This window comes from Theropithecus gelada, chromosome 10 (assembly GCF_003255815.1).
Source record: "Theropithecus gelada isolate Dixy chromosome 10, Tgel_1.0, whole genome shotgun sequence".
Taxonomy (NCBI): Eukaryota; Metazoa; Chordata; class Mammalia; order Primates; family Cercopithecidae; genus Theropithecus; species Theropithecus gelada.
In genome coordinates this window covers 29,928,959-29,952,175 of record NC_037678.1, presented here as the reverse complement: position 1 = coordinate 29,952,175, position 23,217 = coordinate 29,928,959, and the positions used below count along the sequence as shown (strand labels likewise).

Sequence of the window (23,217 nt, the reverse complement as noted above, 5' to 3'; positions counted from 1 at the left end):
GAGGCGAGATCGTGCCATTGTACTCCAGCCTGGGCAACAGAGTGAGACTCCATCTCAAAAAAAAAAAAAAAAAAACCAAAACAAAAAAACACAAAACAAACAAAAAAAGAACTCTGTCAGTTCTTTGGTTCTGACTGTGATCAGAACCAAAGAATCAGGCAGAGGTTCATATGCTTGTAATCCCAGCACTTTGGGAGGCCAAGGCAGGTGGATCACTTGAGCTCAGGAGTTTGAGACCAGCTTGGGCAACATGTCGAAACCCCATATCTGCCAAAAAATACAAAATTTAGCTGAGTGTGGTGCGGAGGCTGAGGTAGGAGTATTGCTTGAGCCCAGGAGGTTGAGGCTGCAGTGAGTTGAGACTCAGTCACTGCACTCCAGCCTGGGCAATGGAGGGAGACCCTGCCTCTAAAAAAAAAAAAGAAAAGAAAAGAAAAGAAAAAAAGAACTCTGTCTACTGGTGTTTCCTTCCTCCCTCCTCTTCATCTCTGTTGGGTTTTAAAATTTCCTTGATCAAGCTTCTCTTGCCCTTCCTTTTCTCTCTCTTTCTCTCTAGCTTCTCCTTTCTCCCATTCCCTCCTCTCCTTTTCTTTTTATTGCCCCTTTCCCACAAGAAACCAGCCTGTCTTCAACGTGGTACACTGGACTGAGTAGAAGGAGTCAGACTGGCGCACCTGGCCCGGGGGCAGCTGGGAGCCTGAATCTCTAGGGCTCTCTCCTCTGCCTGCACTTGGAGCCATGACCCAGCCTGACCCTCCACAGGGATTGTGCCAAGGGCTCTGTCCCTTGCCAGCATTTCAGGCACTTTGGGCCAGAGTTTCCTGGAGCAAGTGACGATGGGTGGGGAGATGACAGTACGGACATAGGAAGGGAACAGGGGGACATGGCAAAGGCAGAAGCTGGGCAGGGCTGGGATGGGAGCACCCCATCAAGAGCACTGGGCGGAGGAGAGCTGTCCGTTTGGCTAGGAAGCTCCCTGAGTTACTTTCTTTCTTTCTTTTTATTTTTTTTTTGAGACAGAGTCTCGCTCTCTCGCCCAGGCTGGAGTGCAGTGGCGCTATCTCAGCTCACTGCAAGCTCTGCCTCCCGGGTTCACGCCATTCTCCTGCCTCAGCCTCCTGAGTAGCTGGGACTACAGGTGGCGCCCGCCACCTCGCCCGGCTAATTTTTGGTATTTTTAGCAGAGAGGGGGTTTCACCATGTTAGCCAGGATGGTCTCGATCTCCTGACCTCGTGATCCGCCCACCTTGGCCTCCCAAAGTGCTGGGATTACAGGTGTGAGTCACTGCACCTGGCCTTTTTTTTGTTTTTTTTTTAAGAGACAAGGTCTCTGTCGCCTAGGCTGGAGTGCAGTGGTGCAGTCCTCCCACATTAGTTTCCTGAGTAGCTGGGACTATAGGCACATGCCACTGTGCCAGGCCAGTTTTTTTTTTGGAATTGGGGTCTCCCTGTGTTGCCCAGGCTGGTCTCAACTCCTGGCCTTAAAGAATCCTCCCGCCTCAGGCTCCAAAAGTGATTTATTCCTAAAACTCCTACAGCCTCTTTCTCCACCAGTCCCAGACTAGAGACCCCTACTGCACCTTCCCATCCCCCGCAGATAACCAGAATAACTGGCCACCTCTGTTGTAGTGAGTTCAGGTGCCCACGCGATCTCGGGACCATTCCTCCCCAACTCCCCAGGTCCCTTCTGAAGGCAGGAAGCACAGGGAGAACAGAGAATGCCAAAGGTTGAGCTCATTGCCTCTGTGGCATCAATACCTGACACTTGGTCCTATCCTGAATGTAAACTCTGCACGTGGTAAGGAGGGCAAGAGCAAGAGGCACTATGAGAATGACAAGGTGAAGCGACAGGCAGAGACAGGCCCAAGGGCTCCAGTGGCAAGCTGGAGGGCTCCAGTGGCAAGGTGGAGGTTGCAGTGAGCCGAGATCGTGCCACTGCACTCCAGCCTGGGCGACAGAGTCAGACTCGGTCTCAAAAAAAAAAGACAAGGTATGGTGGCTCACACCTGTAATCCCAGCACTTTGGGAGGTGGAGGCAGGAGAATTTCTGGCCAGGAGTTCTAGACCAGCCTGAGTGACATAGTGATACCGTGCCTAGACAAAAAAATTAGCTGGGCATGGTGATGCATGCCTGTGATCCCAGCTACTCGGAGGCTGAGGTGGGAGGATTGGTTGAGGTCAAGGCTGCAGTGAACTTTGATCGCGCCACTGCATTCCATCCTGAGCGACAGATACCCTGTCACACACACACAAAAGGAACCCAGGCTTTTCTGCTTAAATCTAAATCATTGAAAAATAGACAAGGGACAGATGAAAATAAAAATATCAGCTTTGTTACTGCTAAAAGCTTGTTGGAGAACACCACTTATTTGGGAGACAACACGGGCTTGCTGATGCTACCCTTGATTACAGGTATCTACCTGTCCTTGGCACAGGTATAAAGCCCAGCCCTCAGCACTGCAGGGACAGGCAGAACACACACTTCCGGTGGACCAGCTGGCTTCTAAAGAGGAGAGGGGACCAAGTCACATATGCTTGGTTCTTCCTTCCCAGCTTCTCTCAGGTAAGTCACGTTTCCTCTTCCCCAGGTAGAGAGAGGCCAGGAGTATTATTATTATTATTATTATTATTTTTTTTTTTTTTGAGACGGAGTCTCGTTCTGTCACCCAGGCTGGAGTGCAGTGGCCGTATCTCAGCTCACTGTAAGTTCCGCCTCCTGGGTTTACACCATTCTCCTGCCTCAGCCTCCCGAGTAGCTGGGACTACAGGCGCCTGCCACCTCGCCCGGCTAGTTTTTTTGTATTTTTTAGTAGAGACGGGGTTTCACCGTATTAGCCAGGATAGTCTTGATCTCCTGACCTCGTGATCCGCCTGTCTCGGCCTCCCAAAGTGCTGGGATTACAGGCTTGAGCCACCGTGCCCGGCCGCCAGGAGTATTATTAATAGAAGTCCCATTTTCAGGGAAACATGATGAGTAGGAAATACATATTCCTTCCCTACAGAGAACTCCACCTTCTCAGAATTCTCTCTTAGCAAGACTGAGTGTGTGTGTGTGTGTGTGTGTGTGTGTGTGTGTGTGAGACAGAGAGATGGAGAGAGATAGACAGAAAGAGAGAGAGAGAGAGAGACAGTGAGCAGTAAACCCTTCTGCAAGCCCTTCCTGACCCCCAGCCAGGGGGACCCACCCATCTCTCTGTGGCCTGTTACCCATCCTCCACCCCTGTTCTTCCAGCCACAGCTTCCCTGCCATTCCTGGGCTGGGAACCGACTTCTCTTTTCTTTTGTCTGCCTCCTACTGGTGTGAGGTAGGATATGCCAATTTCCCTCCTTTTATCCTTTATTCCTTCTCATGTGGAAAAGCAACCATGACTTTTAGCCAGGTATAAGGCTATATTTTCTAGCCTTCCTTGCTGCTAGGCATGGCCATGTGGTTAAGTTTTGGCCAATGAGGTGTAAGCAGAAGTGGTGTAAGAGACCCCTTGGAACTGCACCTGTAGGGAAATGGCATACCCCTTTTTGTCTCTTTCCTGGTGGCTGGCATGTGAACATAAGGGCTGGAGCCTGAGCAGCTATCTTAGACCACGAAGTAGCAGCTGTGCAGTGAAGGCCGTGAAGGAGCAAAATAGGAGCCTGGGTACCTAACAAGTTTGTGGAACCACAATACCAAGACTGTGTTGTTCTCTTCCAACTACTTTGTTTATGTGAGAGAAACACATTTCTTTCTTATTTAAGCCACTGCTCTTTGGAGGTTTCTGTGACTTGCAGCCAAACCTAATCCTAACTAATAGAAAATACGTGTGGGTGATAGCAGGTTTACAGATGTCTAGATGCAGACACATGTTTGCAAGTTTGTGGAGAAAGTAGGAGTATGAACAGTCATTCACCTGTTGCTTTTTTTTTTTTTTTTTGAGATGGAGTCTCACTCTGTCACCCAGGCTGGAGTGCAATGGTGCAGTCTCGGCTCACTGCAACCTCCACCTCCCGGGTTCAAGTGATTCCCCAGCCTCGGCCTCCCGAGTAGCTGGGATTACAGATGCGTGCCAACATGCCCAGCTAATTTTTGTATTTTTAGTAGAGATGTGGGTTCACCATGTTGGCCCGGCTGGTCTTGAACTCCTGACCTCAGGTGATCTGCCCACCTCCACCTGCCAAAGTGCTAGGATTACAGGTGTGAGCCACCACGCCTGGCCTCACCTGCCTATTAATGTTAACTGAGCACCCATCATGTGCAAGGCACCATGCATAACGGGACCTGTGAGGGAGACAGAGGTGAATCAGAGAGACACTGCCCTCAAGCAGCTTAGAGTCCAGGGCATCGAGCTTGTACATGCATGAGGTTGGAACTTCCCACAGTGTATCTTCTGTTCTGTCACCTTTCCTGAAAAGAACTGGCTCACCTCGTATTCCTGCCAGGAATGGCTGCTGTTTTATGGTGTTCGGGCCACAACAGAGGATGACTGAAAGCAAGGCAGGCCTGAGAGAAAAATATGGATCGTTTGAGATGAGCAGGGCCCACAGATATGAGTGCTGGGGCACCAGTTGAACAGAACTGTGGTCATATAGGTGTGGCTGGGGGCTGGGGATGGAGAACAGGGAGTAGTAGCATCTGTTCTGGGATGGGAAGCGCATGGTCTCCAGAACATACCAGTCCAGCGTCTGCTCAAAGACATACTAACTCCTAAAGCAGAACTTCCTAAAGTGGGTCAGCAGCATGAGCATCCTGGGGAGCTGATCGGATATGCACATCCAAACTCCAAGGGGCGCGCCATCAATCTGTGTTTTTAGGAGACCTCCAGGTGATTCTGATGGATGCTCAAGTTAGAGAATCCTGGACTTCTGAAGCCCGGTAGGAAGGCGGGGCAAGTCAGTGCACAGAAGGCTACGAATTCCAAATATAGTGTAATCCAAGCACCGAAGCTCCCTCTGAGACAAAAGCTAATTTAACAAACCCCACAAGTAACATGTGATTGAAAACTGGCGAGGCCCTTCTAATTAACATCCACGGTCCATTTGTACAGAGGGTACAAAACATAATCTGGATAAACTCAGAAGACGTGCTGATGTAAAGACTTGGGAAGTCTCCAAATTCAATCAAGTGAACGGAGCAAATATTCTGAACTTGAATGTGAAAGAACATCTTAATGTGAGTGTGTCAGCCATGAATGTCAGAATTAAGGTGATTTGTAGGAAGATTATTATAGAAAGGTAGAGTAACACGACTGGGAAACAAAATAAAGATGTGTTAAGTAACAGCAGGGCAAGGGGTCTGCTTACAATGTAAGCCACAGAGCCCGAGTTTGTTAGTGTTTATTCAGCACTGCCCAAAAGATAGAGCTAGGGGTTGCAGAATATGTGCTCCGTGCATCTGGCAGGATGGGAAGACACCTAGAACAGTATAGGGTAGACATGAGTGCCCTTGTTTCTGGAAGTGCAAACTCTTTAACATGGCAAGCCTTAGCTGTGAGATTTCTCCTTAGAGGATGGTTCTTACCTTTTTCTGGCTTATGAACCCAGAGAATCTAATAGACTTACCATATCCACACACAGTCTTTGATTCAATAATCATGTTGGAATCTCCCGAAGTGCACCTTTTGTCATCTTTCTCTGAAACAAACAGACAAACCAACCAAACCAACTAAAACAACAGCAAAACCCAGCCCATTTCTGGTTCCTGCCTTGGATGGGCTGCAACGGTCTTACGGCATTCAGTCCACAATGGAGGAAGGATGAAAGCAAGGCAGGCCCATGTGGGGAACACTGTTGAATTAGGCTGAGAACTCCTAAAGATTAATAACACTAAGTATGACACAGTCCTGATCACCAAGATATTAGTTGTCTTTTGCTGTGTAATGAATTACCCCAAAGTGTAATGACTTAAAACAACAAACCTTCATTATCTCCCTGTTTCTGAGGGTTAGGAATTCAGGAGTGACTTAGCTGGGTGGTTTTGCCTCAGGGTGGTTCATGAGGTTTTGGTCAAGGGGTCTGCCAGGAATGGAGGTTCCACCTCCAAGCTTATCTCTCCTGACTCCTGGTAGGTTGCCTCAGATCCTCACCATGTGGGCCTTTCTATAGGGCTGCTGGAATGGCCTCACCACATGACATCTCTGCCATGCGTCTAGCTTTCCTAGAATGAGTAATCCAAATGAGGGCAAGGTGGAGGTCACCGTATCTTTTATGACCTAGCCTTGGAAATCAACTACACTCACTTCTGTCCCATGTTATTTATTAAGAAGTCAGTGAAGCCCAGCCCACACTCAATGGGAGGGGAATTAGAATGAGACTCCAGCTTTTTTTTTTTTTTTGGAGACAGAGTCTCACTCTGTTGCTCAGGCTGGAGTATAGTGGCACACAATCTTGGCTCACTGCAACCTCTGCCTCCTGAGCTCAAGTGATCCTCCCACCTTAGCCTCCTAGAGTAGCTGGGACTACAGGTGTGTGTCACCATGACTGGCTAATTTTTTTTTTTTTTTTCCTATATACTTTTTGTGGAGACAGGGTTTTGCCATGTTGCCCAGGCTGGTCTGGAATTCCTGGGCTCAAGTGATCCACCTGCGTTGGCCTCCCAATTGTTGGGATTACAGGCATGAACCACCACACCCACCCAACTCCAGCTTTTTTTTTTGGAGACAGAGTCCACTCTGTCGCTCAGGCTACAGTGCAGTGGCTCAATCTCAGCTCACTGCAACCTCTGCCTCCCATGTTCAAGTGATTCTCCTGCCTTAGCCTCCCGAGTAGCTGGGATTACAGGCACACACCACCATGCCTGGCTAATTTTTGTATTTTTAGTAGAGACGGTTTCACCATGTTGGCCAGGCTGGTCTCAAACTCCTGACCTCAGATGATCCACCCACTTTGGCCTCCCAAAGTGCCGGCATTACAGGCATGAGCCACTGTGCCTGGCCTTTTTTTCTTTCTTTCTTTCTTTTTGAGATCGAGTCTTACTCTGTTGCCCAGGCTGGAGTACAGTGGTGCGATCTCAGCTCACTGCAACCTTCACCTCCCAGGTTCAAGCAATCCTCCGGCCCAGCCTCCCGAGTAGCTGGGATTACAGGCACATGACCAGCTAATTTTTGTATTTTTAGTAGAGACACGGTTTCACCATGTTGGCCAGGCTGGTCTTGAACTCCTGACCTCAGGTGATCCGCCTACCTTGGCCTCCCACAGTGCTGGGATTGCAGGTGTGAGCCACCGGGCTTGGCTAAGCTTTTAAGGAGCCGATTGTCAAAAAAACTGTGGGCATATTTAAAAGACATCATACCAAGAAATTTCTAATGACTAAATCAGTTTCTAGGTAGTTTAATAGAAGGAAGGGATTAGGAACATTGCAATCCTAGAGGGCTATGTCCCCTGGCAGGATTTAAGGGTTGGGCTATTGTGAGTTTGACTGACTTAAGTTAGTCTTCTAAATTCTGATCAACTGTAGTTGAACTGAATTAAGATCTTGCCCTTCAAAGCTGAGGACTAGAGGACACCACTAACTTATTCTTTTTATATTATTATTATTATTATTTTTTCGAGATGGAGTCTCACTCCGTCACCCAGGCTGGAGTGCACTGGCGCTCACTGCAACTTCTGCTGCCCGGGTTCAAGCGATTCTCCTGCTTCAACCTCCTGAGTAGCTGGGATTTAAGGTGCCTGCCACCGCGCTTGGCTAGTTTTATTTTTTTTTTTGAGACGGAGTCTCGCTGTCGCCCAGGCTGGAGTGAGTGAAATGGCCGGATCTCAGCTCACTGCAAGCTCCGCCTCCCGGGTTTACGCCATTCTCCTGCCTCAGCCTCCCGAGTAGCTGGGACTACAGGCGCCCGCCACCTTGCCCGGCTAGTTTTTTGTATTTTTTTTTTTTTTTTTTTTTGAGACGGAGTCTCGCTTTGTCGCCCAGGCTGGAGTGCAGTGGCGCGAGCTCGGCTCACTGCAAGCTCCGCCTCCCGGGTTCACGCCGTTCTCCTGCCTCAGCCTCCCCGAGTAGCTGGGACTACGGGCGCCCGCCACCACGCCCAGCTATTTTTTTTGTATTTTTAGTAGAGACGGGGTTTCACCGTGTTAGCCAGGATGGTCTCGCTCTCCTGACCTCGTGATCCGCCCGCCTGGGCCTCCCAAAGTGCTGGGATTACAGGCTTGAGCCACCGCGCCCGGCTGTATTTTTTTTTTTTTTTTGAGACGGAGTCCCGCTCTGTCACCCAGGCTGGCATGCTGGCATGCAGTAGCGCGATCTCGGCTCACCGCAATCTTCACCTCCTGGGCTCCAGCGATTCTCCTGCCTCAGCCTCCCAAATAGCTGGGATTACAGGCATGTGCCACCACGCCCGGTTAATTTTGTAGTTTTAGTAGAGACAGGGTTTCTCCACGTTGATCAGGCTGGTCTCGAACGCCTGACCTCAGGTGAGCCGCCTGCCCCGGCCTCCCAAAGTGCTGGGATTACAGGCGTGAGCCACCATGCCCGGCCATTTTTTTGTGTTTTTAGTAGAGACAGGGTTTCACTATGTTGGCCAGGCTGGTCTTGAACTCCTGACATCATGATCCACCCGCCTCAGCCTCCCAAAGTGCTGGGATTACAGGTGTGAGCCACCGTGCCTGGCCCCATTTTATTATTTTTAAAATAGAGAAGGGGTCTCCCTATGTTGCCCAGGGGTGATCTGGAACTCCTGGATTCAAGCGTTCCTCCCACCTTGACCTTCCAAAGTGCTGGGATTACAGGGGTGAGCCACGGCACCCTGGCCTGCTAACTTGTGGGATAGTACAGTCTCTGTCCATACCCTCAACTCCCTGCCTCTCTGCTAGTCCTAAATACATTGTAGGCTCCCGCGTTTTTAGTGTAGCTATACCTATGAACGGGCCAAAGAATCTGAGGGCATCCTACACATTTCAAAGCGTGGGAATGGAGACTTCTCTTTCTCCAGCAGAATCTCCCCTCATGACCGGGGACTACCAGATCCAGCTCTGCTAGGGGCCTCCATGGACGGAGTCGGCTTCCTCTCTCAGTGACCGAAGTCCATTCTTTGCTCATTCACCCTTGTGTCTACTGCGGGAGCCGCGCAGCGGACACAGTTGTGTTCCCTAAGTGTTTGCTGACTTAGTCATCCGGCCCTCTCTGGAGTAGTTATTTTGTATCGTGTATTACATTCCTGCCTCTACCTCTCCGCAGTGCGCGCGTGGGGGCGGGCTCAGGTGCGCAGTCTCCCTATGCGCGGGGAGGGCGTCAGCGGGTTTGCACACTTAAAGACTTAACAATTGGCGCGCGACGAACGTCCCTTGACTGACACGGGCCCAGAGGGCCTGACCCCACTAAGGGTCTGCCCCAGCGACCGGTCCCTGAAGTCAAGGTTGAGACCCCCGGCCCAGACAGTCCGCGAAGCTGAGGGAGGCCGGTCTGGGGCCTGCCGCGCGTGTTCCCGGGATCCGCAGGCGCCCCCGCCCAGGCCGTGCCCACCGTGCGCCGCGGCCCCCTCACCGCGATCTCGGTCTAGGAGGCGGCGGGACCTCGCACTTCTTCCTTACAACGTAGCCCCTGTGTGGCCCGAGGGTCGAGTTCCGTAGGCGCCGACGGGCTCCGCGCGCTTACAGGACTACAACTCCCGTGATGCCGCGCGCGCCGACCGCTGATTGGCTGCGCGGCGGGCGGACTCGCGGGCGGGCGGTACGTTGTGCACGTGCGCGCGGCGACGGCCGGATGGCTCCGTGGGGCTGTGTGGCTTCGCTCGGCGCAGCGCGCTGGCTTTGCTGGCGGGCGGCGCGCGCGGCTGCGGGGCTCCTGGGCCGCCCCTCCCGCAGGAGCTATGCTGTGGGCCCAGCTCAGGTGAGGACGTCCGGGTTCCGGCCGAGCCAGTCGCCACTCAGGGCCGGAGGCGGGGCAGGGAGCTGCGGGGAAGGAGGGACGGCCGGGCTGGCATCCCCGCCTCCTGGAAACTGCCTGGACAGTCGTCGAGCCCGAGTGCGTCTAGCTCTTGCCGGGGGCCCGATGTGCCCTCCCTCCCCCTGACTCGCCCGCGGCCTCGGAAACGCTACTCCCGCGGGAGAGCGCTGGTCAGGACGGCCTCGGCCAGGCTGCTCGTCAGCCCCTGCGCTTCCCGGAGGTGTCCGCGTCCCTGTTTTCCCTGTGCGTTTTCTGATTTCCACCATGAGGTCGTTTGGGCCGTGTTTTTCATCTGCATATGGAGGAGACGGGGCCCCGCGCCGGGAGCCGCGCCTGCGGGTGCGCCGCCCCCAAGTGCGTGTGGGTTTGGTGCGGGCCTTGGGATCAGTTCAGCTCGCGGTGACCTTGGCTGAGCGCTAGAGGCTCCGCGGGCGGGAGCAGGAGGGCTGGAGCCGGCGCCTCTTGTGTGTCCGGCACGATAGTGATGTGTGAGCCTCCCCGGCGCTTCGGAGGAGGTGTGACCTTGTGTGGTGAGGAAGCCACAGCGGGAGACGGCTGTCCCGGGACATTAAACCTGATTGGTCAGATCCACGGCTCTCACGCTCCCTTGGGCCGTTTTGCCTTTTCCTGTAAAAGGAACCACTTTGTCTTCGAAACCCACAAGTAATATTTTACGTTAACATACTGATTTCACAGTAATCCTTGCTTGTTTTTGTTTGTTTGTTTTTTGTTTTTTTAGACAGCGTCTCACTCTGTCACCAGGCTGGAGTGCAGTGGCGCAAGTGGCTCAATATCTGCTCACTGCAACCTCCGCCTCCCAGGTTTAAGCGATTCTTCTACCTCAGCCTCCTGCGTAGCAGGGATTACAGGTGCGCGCCACCACACCTGGCTAATTTTTGTATTTTTAGTAGAGACAGGGTTTCACCATGTTGGCCAGGCTGGTCTCCAACTTGACCTCAGATGATCCGCCCATCTTGGCTTCCCAGAGTGGTGAGATTGCAGGCGTGAGCCACTGCGCCCGGCCAAACTACTTACATTAAAAAAAACGCATAGTGCTTACTTTATGCCAGGTTCTTCACAGTTACTCGTATAATCTTTATAACAACTCCGAAGAAAAGCCGGGCGCGGTGGCTCAAGCCTGTAATCCCAGCACTTTGGGAGGCCGAGACGGGCGGATCACGAGGTCAGGAGATCGAGACCATCCTGGCTAACACGGTGAAACCCCGTCTCTACTAAAAAATACAAAAAACTAGCCGGGCGAGGTGGCGGGCGCCTGTAGTCCCAGCTACTCGGGAGGCTGAGGCAGGAGAATGGCGTAAACCCAGGAGGCGGAGCTTGCAGTGAGCTGAGATCCGGCCACTGCACTCCAGCCTGGGCGACAGAGCGAGACTCCGTCTCAAAAAAAAAAAAACAAAAACAAAAACTCCGAGGAAAGTACGATTATTAGTCTTCCCATTTTATAGAGGGAGCAGAGGCACAGAGAGGTTAAGCAGCTTACCCAAGGGCACACAGCTGGTAAGTGACAGAATCTGGAACTCAGGTAGTCTGGTGCCAGAGTCTAAGCTCTTAACAGCTGTGTTGTCTTTATGATTTTTACATATGGAGCAGCTGAGGTTCAAAGCAGCTGAGTGACTTGGCCAGTGTCACAGAGCTACAAGTGACCAAGATGGAAGTATGAAATGAGAATATGTTGATAAAAGGACTTACAAACTGTGAGGATATAAATATAAGGAAATATTGCCCTCATTTGTAACTATTATATGGGCTCTAGCATCTCCGCAGAGTCCGGAGATGTTTCCAAGTGACTCTTCGGTAGAGTAGAAAAAGAAGAATGCAGCATAGCATAGAGTTTGAGCACGAGCTTTAGAATTGAATCCTGTGCAGTCTGTTAGCAGCTTCACTTAAGGCAAGTTACTTAGCTTTTCAAGCTTCCGTTTCCCCATCTATGTAATGGATCTATTACTTGTAATCCCAGCTACTCAGGAGGCTGAAGCAGGAGAATCCCTTGAACCTGGGAGGGAAGTTGCAGTGAGTGGGGATTGGGCCACTGCACTCCAGCCTGGGCAACAGAGCAAGACTCTATCCAAAAAAAAAAAAAGAAAATTAATCTTAACTTAGTGTAACTTTTTTTGCTTTACCAAGTTTTTAATTTTTAAAACTTTTTACTTTTTTGTAATAGCACTTAGCTTAAAACACAACACATTGTATAGCGGTACTAAATAGCTTCATTTATATCATTGTTCCATAGCTTTTTTCTTTCTTTTTTTTTTTTTTTGTGACGGTGTCTAGCTCTGTCGCCCAGGCTGGAGTGCAGTGGCGCCATCTCGCCTCACTGCAACCTCTGCCTCACGGGTTCAAGCAATTCACCTTCCTCAGCCTCCCAAGTAGGTGGGATTACAGACGCCCACCACCACGCCCAGCTAATTTTTGTATTTTTAGAGGAGACGGGGCTTCCCCGTATTGGCCAGGCTGGTCTCGAACTCCTGACCTCATGATCCGCCTGCCTTGGTCTCCCAAAGTGTTGGGATTACAAGCATGAGCCACTGCGCCCGGCCAGCTTTTTTCTTTTATTTTCTTTTTCTTTTTTTTTTTTTGAGATGGAGTCTCGCTTGCTCTGTCACCCAGGCTGGAGTGCAGTGGTGTGGTCTCAGCTCACTGCAAGCTGTGCCTCCTGGGTTTACGCCATTCTCCGGCCTCAGCCTCCGGAGTAGCTGGGAGTACAGGCGCCTGCCCCCACGCCTGGCTAATATTTTGTATTTTTAGTAGAGATGGTGTTTCATGTGTTGGCCAGACTGGTCTCGAACTCCTGACCTCGTGATCCGCCGGCCTTGGCCTCCCAGAGTGCTGGGATTACAGGCGTGAGCCACCGTGCCCTGCCTTAAAAAAATTTTTTTTGAACTTTTAAGTGAAGACACAAACATATACTAGCCCAGGCCTACACAAGGTCAGGTCAGGTAATCCATATCATTGTCTTCCGCCTTCACACCATGTCCCATTGGAAGGTCTTTAGGGCAGTCATATGCATGGGACTGTCATCTGTGTTAACAGTGCTGTCTTCTGTATATCTTCTGAAGGACCTCTCTGAGGCTCTTGAGGTGTCACTCTTACCAGAAATATGTCCATTGTGGTTTGCTTGGTTTCTTTTTTTGTCATAGGTTTGCTTGTAAGTGGATAACGTACCACAAACATTCTTCTCTAGTAATGAAAACCTTTTGGTGTTGGAGTTCATGTTTCAGACTTTTTAAGAAACTTGAGGTCTGTAAAAGCTTCTGCTGAACCCTTCACTGTGAATTTTCTTGAATGTTCTTTTCTTTCTGCAGCTACCTTTTCTCTTGCCTCTTCTTCAGCTATGAGTTCCTGTTCCCTTATAATCTTAAGGGACCATTGTATATGCAGTGTGTCATTGACTGAAACATCGTTGTGGTGCGTGACTGTATTACCATCTTGCATTAGTGTGGTACATTTGTTATAATTGATGTACACCTTCACTTTTTATGGTACTGGGTGCCTGGTTCTCTGTGTACATCCTGAAGGTTGGGGAGGGGTTTGTAGTGATGGATGAGGGAGCCTTATGGATATTGCTCAGTTTTCCTGAAAACTTTGCTGTTCTAATTACAGGGGCTATGGATTCTTATTTTTAAAAAGAAGGCAAATCTTGGGCCAGGCGTGGTGGGTCATGCCTGTAATCCCAGCACTTTGGGAGGCCAAGATGAGCGGATCATGAGGTCAGGAGTTTGAGACCAGCCTGGCCAATACGGTGAAACCCCGTCTCTACTAAAAATATAAGAAATAAGCCAGGTGTGTTGGTGTGTGCCAGTAGTCCCAGCTACTTGGGAGGCTGAGGCAGGAGAATCGCTTGAACGCAAGAGGCGGAGGTTGTAGTGAGTCGAGATTGCACCACTGCACTCCAGCCTGGGTGACAGAGTGAGACTCCTCAAAAAAAAAAAAAAAGGCAAATCTTACGACTTTACGCAATGACCATTAAAACTATGTATGGTAAATTTTGCAGCCATTGTACAAATGAGCTTTTTTTTTTTTAACTATGTAAGTTTTCAGAAATTCAAAAATTGGAATAATATGAACCCCTGTGCCCATCTCCCAGATTGATTAATGTTTTTCCACACCTGCTTTGCTTATCTCCCTCCTCCTTTTTTTGTGGCTCTGAGATTTTAAAGTAAATCTCTGATTTCTTATTATTTCAACCCTAAATTCTTCTGTGTGTACCTCTAAGAAAATAAGGACATTCTGGCTGGGTGCCATGGATCACACCTGTAATCCCAGCATTTTGGGAGTTGGAAGGATTACTTCAGCCCAGGAGTTCCAGACCAGCCCAAGCAATATAGGGAGACCCTGCCTCTACAAAAAAAAAAAAAAAAAAAAAAATTAGCCAGGCATGTAGTGGCACATGCTTGTAGTCCCAGCTACTTGGGAGGCTGAAGCAAAAGGATCCTTTGAGCTCAGGAGGTTGAGGTTGCAGTAAGCTGAGATGACACTAGTGCACCCAGCCTTGGTGACAGAGTGAGACCCTGTTTTGTCTCAACCAAAAAAAAAAAAAAGAAGAAAATAAGGACATTCTGAACATAACCACAATGCCAATATCATACCTAAAAACATTAGTAATTCCTTAATATCACTTAAAATCTAGGCCTTTAAAATTTTTTAAATTTATTTTTTATTTTTATTTATTTATTTTTTGAGATGGAGTTTACCTCTTGTTGCCCAGGCTGGAGTGCCATGGCGTGATCTTGGCTCACTGCGACCTCCACCTCCTGAGTTCAAGCAATTCTCCTGCCTCAGCCTTCCAAGTAGCTGGGATTACAGGCATGTGCCACCACACCCAGCTAATTTTGTATTTTTAATAGAGACAAGGTTTCTCCGTGTTGGTCAGGTTCATCTCAAACTCCCAACCTCAGGTGATCTGCCCGCCTCAGCCTCCCAAAGTGCTGGGATTACAGGTGTGAGCCACGGCGCCTGGCGCCTTTTTTTTTTTAAACCAAAAAAATTGAGATAAAATGTAGGCCTTATTAAAATTTATCTGATTGTCTCCAGATTTTGAGCAAATGAGTTTTAAGTTTAAATTTTCAGAACAGTATGCTCTGTTCATAACGGTACAAAAAAGAGATGTTAGAGCTGGGCATGATGGCTCAAGCCTGTAGTGCCAACACTTTGGAAGGCCGAGGTGGGAGGATCCCTTGAGCCCAGGAGGTTGAGGCTGCAGTGAGCCTCGATTGTGTCACTGCACTACAGCCTGGGTGACGGAGCAAGGCTGTTTCTTAAAAAAAGTGTTGGCCGGGCACGGTGGCTCATGCCTGTAATCCCAGCACTTTGGGAGGCCAAGGCAGCAGATCACTTGAGTCCAGGAGTTCGAGACCAGCTTTGAGACCAGACCAATATGGCGAAACTGCATCTCTGCCAAATACAAAAATTAGACGGGTGTGGTGGTGCGCACCTATAGTCCCAGCTACTTGGGAGGCTGAGGTGGGAGGATTGCTTGAGCCCGGGTGGCGGAGGTTGCAGTAAGCCAAGATCACGCCTCAAAAAAGTGTTGGAATCGCCCAGTCCTTACCTCCAGGGACTTACTTTCTAAGGGCCACTCTTTTCCTTCAGGAAGGGATGGGGTGGTCAGGAAGTGCTCATGTCTCCCTAACCGTTTATCCTTTGGGTCATTCAGCATCCAGTCAGCCTTTGTCAAGCACCTGTGAGTCTAAGCACTGTGCCAGGTATGGGGGTAAAGGGCAAATCACATCCACTCCTCCCTTTAAGCCCAGGCAGTGATTCTCCTTGAGAAGAATAGGAAAATGAAATCCGAAAAGTGCTGTGGTTACTTTTCCCAGAAAGAATGCATGTAACGTTTAAAGAGGCTTTATGAAATCTATCTGTGGGCCTAGGTTAGGACCCCCATTCTAGTGAGATTTCTTGGGGAATACGGAGGGACTCCAGGGATCCTTGAGGGTACATGAGTATGTTGACGAGAGAGAAGAAATGGAGCTCACAGAGGGGGGCTAGCAGGAGGTGGGGGAAGCAGTCCTGGGGTCCCCTGTTTTCTCTGAGGTGCTGCTGAGTTGCCAGCTGAATTTGAGGCTGAATCCTGAATCTAGCACTTGTGAACTGGGTGACCCTTGCTGAGTTCTCTCTGAGGTTGGTGTCTTATTTGTCCAGTCAGGTAATTTAGTGCCTGTATATTGAACACCTTGTATAATAAACCAGGCACATTTTGCTAGGCAAGGCCATTTGGAGATGCTGACACTTCCCCAAAGGGCTGCCAAAAAGAATACATAAAAATGCCTTTGTCTGGCTGAGTGCTTGGGACAGTGACAGGTCTGGGTGCAACAGCATAATCCTGTGAAGCCAAGGGTTAGAGGCACCATTTGTCCAGGCATTTCCTGTGTGGCATGTGGGGCTTGGTCCCTTTTCTCTTGGCAGCTATTTTTTGGTGTTCAGGTGTGATATCTTGTTGGCTCGAGGTGCTTTCTCCTGTTTTTCCAGGGTCCCTGCCCCCCTCCTGCTTGGCTCTGTAGCTGTCAGTGTCCAAGCTTGGAGGGCTGGTGTACAGGCTAGCATGGAGGAGCTGGAAGACTGCCTCTCCCGGGGGTCTTGCCTGTTCAGTGGAAGGGAGATGGGATCATTACAGCCACTCCAGTCCCTATTTTACTGGACCCAGAGGAATCCCTCAGCTTCCTTGACCCCACATGCTCTTGGTTTTCCTCCTTGCACTGTCTTTTGCTGGCAGGTCTTGTGTGGTCCCTTATTAAGTGGTATTGTTCTTCCTGGTTCTCTGAGAGGAGAGACCTTCCACATTTTTCATCTCCAAGACCTGTCCGGTGCTGATGTCTCCACTTGCCTGTCTCCTGGTCCAAAGTGGGACTTAACTTTGTATCCTCCAATGACCTCTCACTGCCTGCTCCTACTGTGCCCTTGGGTTCAGTGACTCATACCAGCATCCATCCTCCTGGGTTCCCAGACCAAATTAAAAAAGCATGGGAGTCCGTGTGGCTCCCTCTTCCCTCCACCCCTGTATCTGGATGGTTACCAAGTCATGACTGTTCTGTCTCTGATAATGCCCCCTGATCTCCATTCTTATCCTGCTCTCCCAGGTGAAACCTCCATCTTCTCTGTCTTGGATTGCGTTTGGTCCCACCTGGTCTTCTTTGAGTTAACTCCTTTCAGTCTATCCAATGTGGTCTTTTCTCTGCAGCCAATTTTTTTTTCTATAGTTCGGGTCTCATGATACCACTTTCCATTTTCAAACTCCTTAAATTGGCGTAGGAGACCTGTGATGGCCAATCTTCCCCACCCCTGTGGGTCAGGTGCCCCTGGTGTGGGCTCATCTCTTAGTGCAAGGCTCCCTGTAGACTGTCCTGGGGCTGCTTGTCTAATTGTCTTCTCATTGAACCATGTAGGCAGGCAGGAACCACTCATCTAGTCTGGGGGTGACCGGGGGGTGCAAAGAGTTTTGTTACAGGATATATTTAACACTTTCATTGCCTGGCACAAAATTCTCTTTGAAGAAACTGCCTTTGTTTAATTCTATTTATTTATTTAGAACTTACCTAGAATTGATTTGCACTTGCAAAAATGCTGCTGTTTTAGAGTTTGCTTTCTAGGCTGGTTGCTTGCTCTGTCACCCTAGCTAAGAAACTAGGAACTGGAGCGCTATTTCTTTTCCTTTCTTTCTTTCTTTCTTTTCTTTTCTTTCTTTTTTTTTTTTTTTAATAGAGTCTAGCTTTGTTGCGCAGGCTAGAGTGCAGTGGCACGATCTCGGCGCACTGCAACCTCCGCCTCCCAGGTTCAAGTGATTCTCCTGCCTCGGCCTCCCGAGTAGCTGGGATGACAGGCGCCCAACACCACGCCTGGCTAATTTTTGTATTTTTAGTAGAGGCGGGGTTTCACCATGTTGGCCAGACTGGTCTTGAACTCCTGATCTCAGGTGATCTACCCTCTTGAGCCTCCCAAAGTGCTGGGATTACAGGTGTGAGCCACCACACCTGGCCTGGAGCACCATTTCTGTTTCTGGTTGCTCTTTATAAAGGGAGCTCTGTGCATAGAGTAGGTGTGTCAATAAGAATGACTTGACCTGGTTGGCACCAACAAAAGAAGAATAGCAAACAAGTTAGGTTAGATTTGTTTTGACGATTGAAGAATATCTTGTATGTTAACAGGCAGTTTATAAAACGAGAAATGGAATGATTTTTAAAAACAGCATTCAACTTTATAAATCCAGGAAATGCAGATCAAGAAGAGATAATTTTTTACCTTTAAATTATCAAAAAGTTTGATAATTAACAAACAGTTGTGAAAATCAATACTGTAAGGGTAAAGTACGTTGCCAGTGGACATGTTTTTGAACAGCAGTTTGTCAGCAGGTGTTTGCGTAATTACATTTGCTCTCTCTGATTTATTACTCCTATTTTTAAGAATCTAGCTCAAGGAAATACCCATAATGTGGGAAAAAAAAATCAGTATTCCTGAAGAGATTCCTTGTAGCATTATTTTTCATAGCAAAATTGTGGAAAACTCCAAAATACAGAGAACAATATTAGTGAATCATTCACTCAGAATAGTATGTAGCCAGAAATGATGTTTAGGAAATAGAGCTATGCATAATTAATATGGAATGGTAGGGCGGGGTGCAGTGGCTCACGCCTGTAATCCCAGCACTTTGAGAGGCCAAGGTGGGTGGATCACCTAAGGTCAGGAGTTCGAGACCAGCCTGGTCAACATGGCGTAACCTCGTCTCCACTAAAAATACAAATATTAGCTGAGCACGGTGGGGTGCACCTGTAATCCCAGCTATTTGGGAGACTGAGGCAGAAGAATCACTTGAACGTGGGAGGCAGAGGTTGTGGTGAGCTGAGATCGCACTGCTGCTCTCCAGCCTCGGCGACAGAGCACGACTCGACTCTGTCTCAAAAAAAAAGATAGCCAAGAGATACCAACTAAAAAAGTAAGATGGAAAACAAAGTCAACATGATTCTATGTGTGTGTTAAGATTAGAAAGTTAAGGCCGGGCGCGGTGGCTCAAGCCTGTAATCCCAGCACTTTGGGAGGCCGAGGCGGGTGGATCACAAGGTCAGGAGATCGAGACTATCCTGGCTAACATGGTGAAACCCCGTCTCTACTAAAAATACAAAAAACTAGCCGGGCGCGGTAGCGGGCGCCTGTAGTCCCAGCTACTTGGGAGGCCGAGGCGGGAGAATGGCGTGAACCCGGGGGGCGGAGCTTGCAGTGAGCCGAGATCGCGCCACTGCACTCCAGCCTGGGAGACACAGTGAGACTCCGTCTCAAAAAAAAAAAAAAAAAAAAAAAGATTAGAAAGTTATATATACTATGGATTTAAGCCTTCTGGAAATTAGGCAAGACAGGAATAGGACTAAGTAAGTTGGAGACAAGAAACTTCTGAAACATTTTTATATTGTCTGTAGTGATTGAGGTTATATTTTTTTTAACTTTTTGCTATAATAAAATCTTTTTTTTTTTTTTTTTTGAGACGGAGTCTGGCTCTGTTGCCCAGGCTGGAGTGCAGTGGCCGGATCTCAGCTCACTGCAAGCTCCGCCTCCCGGGTTTACGCCATTCTCCTGCCTCAGCCTCCAGAGTAGCTGGGACTACAGGCGCCCGCCACCTCGCCCGGCTAGTTTTTTGTATTTTTTAGTAGAGACGGGGTTTCACCGTGTTAGCCAGAATGGTCTCAATTTCCTGACCTCGTGATGCACCTGTCTCGGCCTCCCAAAGTGCTGGGACTACAGGCCTGAGCCACTGCGCCCAACCAACTTTTTGCTATAATAAAATCTTAAAAGATGGTTATAAAGGCTATTGTAATCCATAAAAATATTTATGATATGTCAAGCAAAAAAGAACGAGATGATGCAAAATTGCATATAGTACAGTTGTAGCTACAAGACAAATGTAAGAATAGATAAAAGGGAAACTATTAATTGGTTGTTTTAAAGTGTTGGGGTTAGGCCGGACTCGGTGGCTCACACCTAATAATCCTAGCACTTTGGGAAGCTGAGGCGGGAGGATCCCTTGAGCCTGGTGGGTCAAGGCTGCAGTGAGCCATGATCACACCACTGTACTCCAGTCTGGGCGACAGGAAGACTCTGTCTGTAAAAACAAATGATTAAAAATAAGTGTTGGGATTATATTTTCTTTGGATTTCTCTATGTTCTAATTTAAAAATTACCCTATCAGAATCCCGTCTTCATTTTTTTGTTCTTTCTGACAGGTTTTCAAGGGACATGAGTGACCCGAGGATGGTGTTGAGCCTCTCTTTGTAAGGGTTGTTTCCTTGTTCTCTTCCTACCTCTTGACTCACATACTGGTAATTATCTTACCATCTCTGCAGAGCCCGCCCACCTTTGGGTTCCTGTTGGACATCGATGGAGTGCTTGTGCGGGGCCACAGAGTGATCCCTGCTGCTCTGGAAGCCTTCCGAAGGCTGATGAACTCCCAGGGGCAGCTGCGGGTGCCCGTGGTTTTTGTCACAAATGCTGGGAACAGCTTACAACACAGCAAAGCCCAGGAGCTGTCAGCCCTGCTGGGGTGCGAGGTGAGAAGGCAGCCAGAGGCATGGAAGCCCACGGACCTGGTTCTTAGTGGACCCCCCGCCCCAGCTCCAAGTCCCTTTCCCTTGGGTTGGGATATGGAATCACCTGGTCCTAGGTCATGGCCACAGCTGAACACAGAAATCCTGCCTGTGTATTTGGTAGTTGTAGTTTATGTCCTTGTATCTGTTTCTTTTCTTCTGGGTATTGGGGGTGTGAGTCCCTGGAAAGCAAAGGTCACACACATGTCTGGAACTCTGCATAGCGGGAATAGCAGGTGCAGCTCTGAAGTCACACCTTGGCTTTCCTGAGTGTGATGTGTACACCTGAAGGAGTGCTGTCCTCTTCAGCCACCTGCAGCCCTGCACCATATCCCGACTTTGATGCATTCTTGTTTGTTGAGGGTGAATTCAGCTTTTGGAAAGAGTCCTTTGGAGCCAAGAGAGTAAATAAAATGGCTGGTGTATTAGATGATGCTGCTCAAAGTTGCATGTAAAGTGTGACGGAATAAAATTGATTCCTTGCTGTGATTTCCAGAGAGAATTCCAAAAACCTTCCAACTAAAGGCTGCATTGTTAGGGTTAGTATAAATGTTAAGCAGCTAAGTCTTAGCAGAACTGAAAATAGAAAGTAAAAGACCGGCCGGGCGCGGTGGCTCAAGCCTGTAATCCCAGCACTTTGGGTGGCCGAGACGGGCGGATCACGAGGTCAGGAGATCGAGACCATCCTGGCTAACACGGTGAAACCCCGTCTCTACTAAAAATACAAAAAAACTTAGCCGGGCATGGCGGCGGGCGCCTGTAGTCCCAGCTACTTGGGAGGCTGAGGCAGGAGAATGGCGTGAACCCGGGAGGCGGAGCTTGCAGTGAGCTGAGATCCGGCCACTGCACTCCAGCCTGGGTGACAGAGCGAGACTCCGTCTCAAAAAAAAAAAAAAAAAAAAGAAAGTAAAAGACCAATTTCTGTGACAGTGACAGGGAGCACACATGAACCCTGTGGCTTCCAAATGGGGGCTTGGGAAATCCAAACTGAACCTGACGGGATGGCGGTGGCGAGTGGTCAGAAGCCACATCTGTGGCATTTCTGGTCTCTTGTTTTGTGTGGCAAGAACCAAATGAGACAGGTTCTTCTCACATCTTTTTGGGTGCCTTTTAGAAGTGCTGCTGGGTGCTAGAAAGGGCTTTGCTCACCTTTTTCTGAGCAGGCTAAAGGACCTGCCACCTGTCTCATTATTTCCCTCAACAGTTCTGTCTTCCTCTGCCCTCCCCTGTCTTGGCTGTCCCTACAGGTGGATGCAGACCAAGTTATCCTCTCTCACAGCCCCATGAAGCTCTTCTCAGAGTACCATGAGAAGCGGATGCTGGTGTCTGGGCAGGGGCCCGTGGTGGAAAATGCCCAGGGGTATCCTTTTGGTCTTAACTCTGGCTGAAGGGAAGGGGCAGGGCTGGGGCGTTTCCTCCCTTAGCTGAGTGGGGACTGTAGTGAGGAGTGCTGGGTGCTGGAGTACACAGGCGATGTTGTGGGCTCAGGGGAGGGAGGAAAGCTCCCGATTGTGGTCAGTCCTCATGTCTGGTGGTTTCTAGAAGCCAGTCCTCATACCCCTGCATCAGAATCCTCCGGGGGGCTTAAAATACAGATTCCAGGGTATCTGCGCTGGAGCCTTAATTCACTAGGTCTAGGGTAAAACTCAGGAATCTGTATTTTTTAAGAAAACAAAACACCTCTCTTAGTGGTTCTGTAACTAGGTTTGGGAACCCCTGCTCTAGCCTCTTCCTTGGGGTGCCCAGTCAGTTTATTAGCCAGTGGTAGTGAAGCAGCTATGAGGAGCTTGTCTCTGGGAGCCTGCGGAATAATACCTGGCCCCTGTTTCAAGCAACTGAGTTGTGCTGAGCACGTCCTGTGTACCAGTGATCTGCCGCACACTCTGAATGGGATGAGGACTGGGATGAGGACGTGGGGCTTACGAATAAATCAAGGGTTTGTGCTTGAGGAGGCAAGAATAACCCCGTGTGCAATAAAGGAGCGTTTACGATGGTGTATGATGGAAGTCCTGTAAGCTCACAGGAGCTGTGCCACAGGCGTTGAGGGGAGGGGTTGGAGTATCCCTGGGGCAGGAGTTGCCTGTGGCTTCTTGGAGGGGTACAGTGGAGCCCCGGGAGATGGCTAAGCTTTCTTAGGCAGGGGAAGTAGGAGGTTGGGAATGGGATAGGGAGAGGAATGAAAGAATAGGAAGGGTGGGTGGTGCCAGGGTGTCGGGAACCTTGGAAGTAAACTTGAGGAGTCTGACCAACTTCTCAGGGCAATGGAGGGCAGAGCAGGCTTTATTACTGATGGGGCAATCTGATAGAATCAGGATTTTGGAGAAATTCATTTTGAAAGTAATCTGAAACCATGTCCAGTTAAGACTGCAAGTTGGAATTGAGGACAGGAAGATGGAGGCAGCTGAAGCTGGCTTGTCCCTCCCCAAGGCCTCCTCTTCCTTGCTGATTTGGGTTCATCCTTTAAGATTTTAGCTCCAGCCCTACTTCTCCATGACTCCTCTGGACTCCCCAGCCCACTGAAGAGTCTCTTCTGAGCTCAGCACTGACTGGCAGCACTGTTCTTAGAACACTGGTTTTAATGGGCTCTGAATGTGCTCGGCTCCTTGGGGACAGAACCTTTTTTTTTTTTGAGACAGGGTCTCACTCTGTTGCCCAGGTTGGAGTACAGTGGTGCAATCATAGCTCACTGTAGCCTTAACCTCCTGGGCTCAAGTGATCCTCCTGCCCCAGCCTCCTGAGTAGCCTCCTGAGTAGACTACAGGTGGCTACCACCATGCCTAA

At 49.4% G+C, this 23,217-nt stretch overlaps 1 protein-coding gene across 4 annotated transcripts in view; it reads left to right on the top strand.

The window, feature by feature from the left end:
• Nucleotides 1–2,492: 2,492 nt before the first annotated feature.
• Nucleotides 2,493–23,217, top strand: part of HDHD5 (haloacid dehalogenase like hydrolase domain containing 5) — a 29,118-nt gene continuing 8,393 nt past the window's right edge. For 2 of the 4 annotated variants that reach the window (XM_025399908.1, XM_025399907.1), the window contains exons 1-3: nucleotides 9,651–9,796; nucleotides 20,197–20,400; nucleotides 21,684–21,796. In XM_025399908.1, the coding sequence (XP_025255693.1) occupies nucleotides 9,671–9,796; nucleotides 20,197–20,400; nucleotides 21,684–21,796 (443 nt within the window). In that variant the 5' untranslated portion in view covers nucleotides 9,651–9,670. Of the gene's footprint in view, nucleotides 2,564–9,650; nucleotides 9,797–20,196; nucleotides 20,401–21,683; nucleotides 21,797–23,217 lie in introns of those variants that run through there. The other 2 variants (XM_025399910.1, XM_025399909.1) reach the window with 2 other exon arrangements.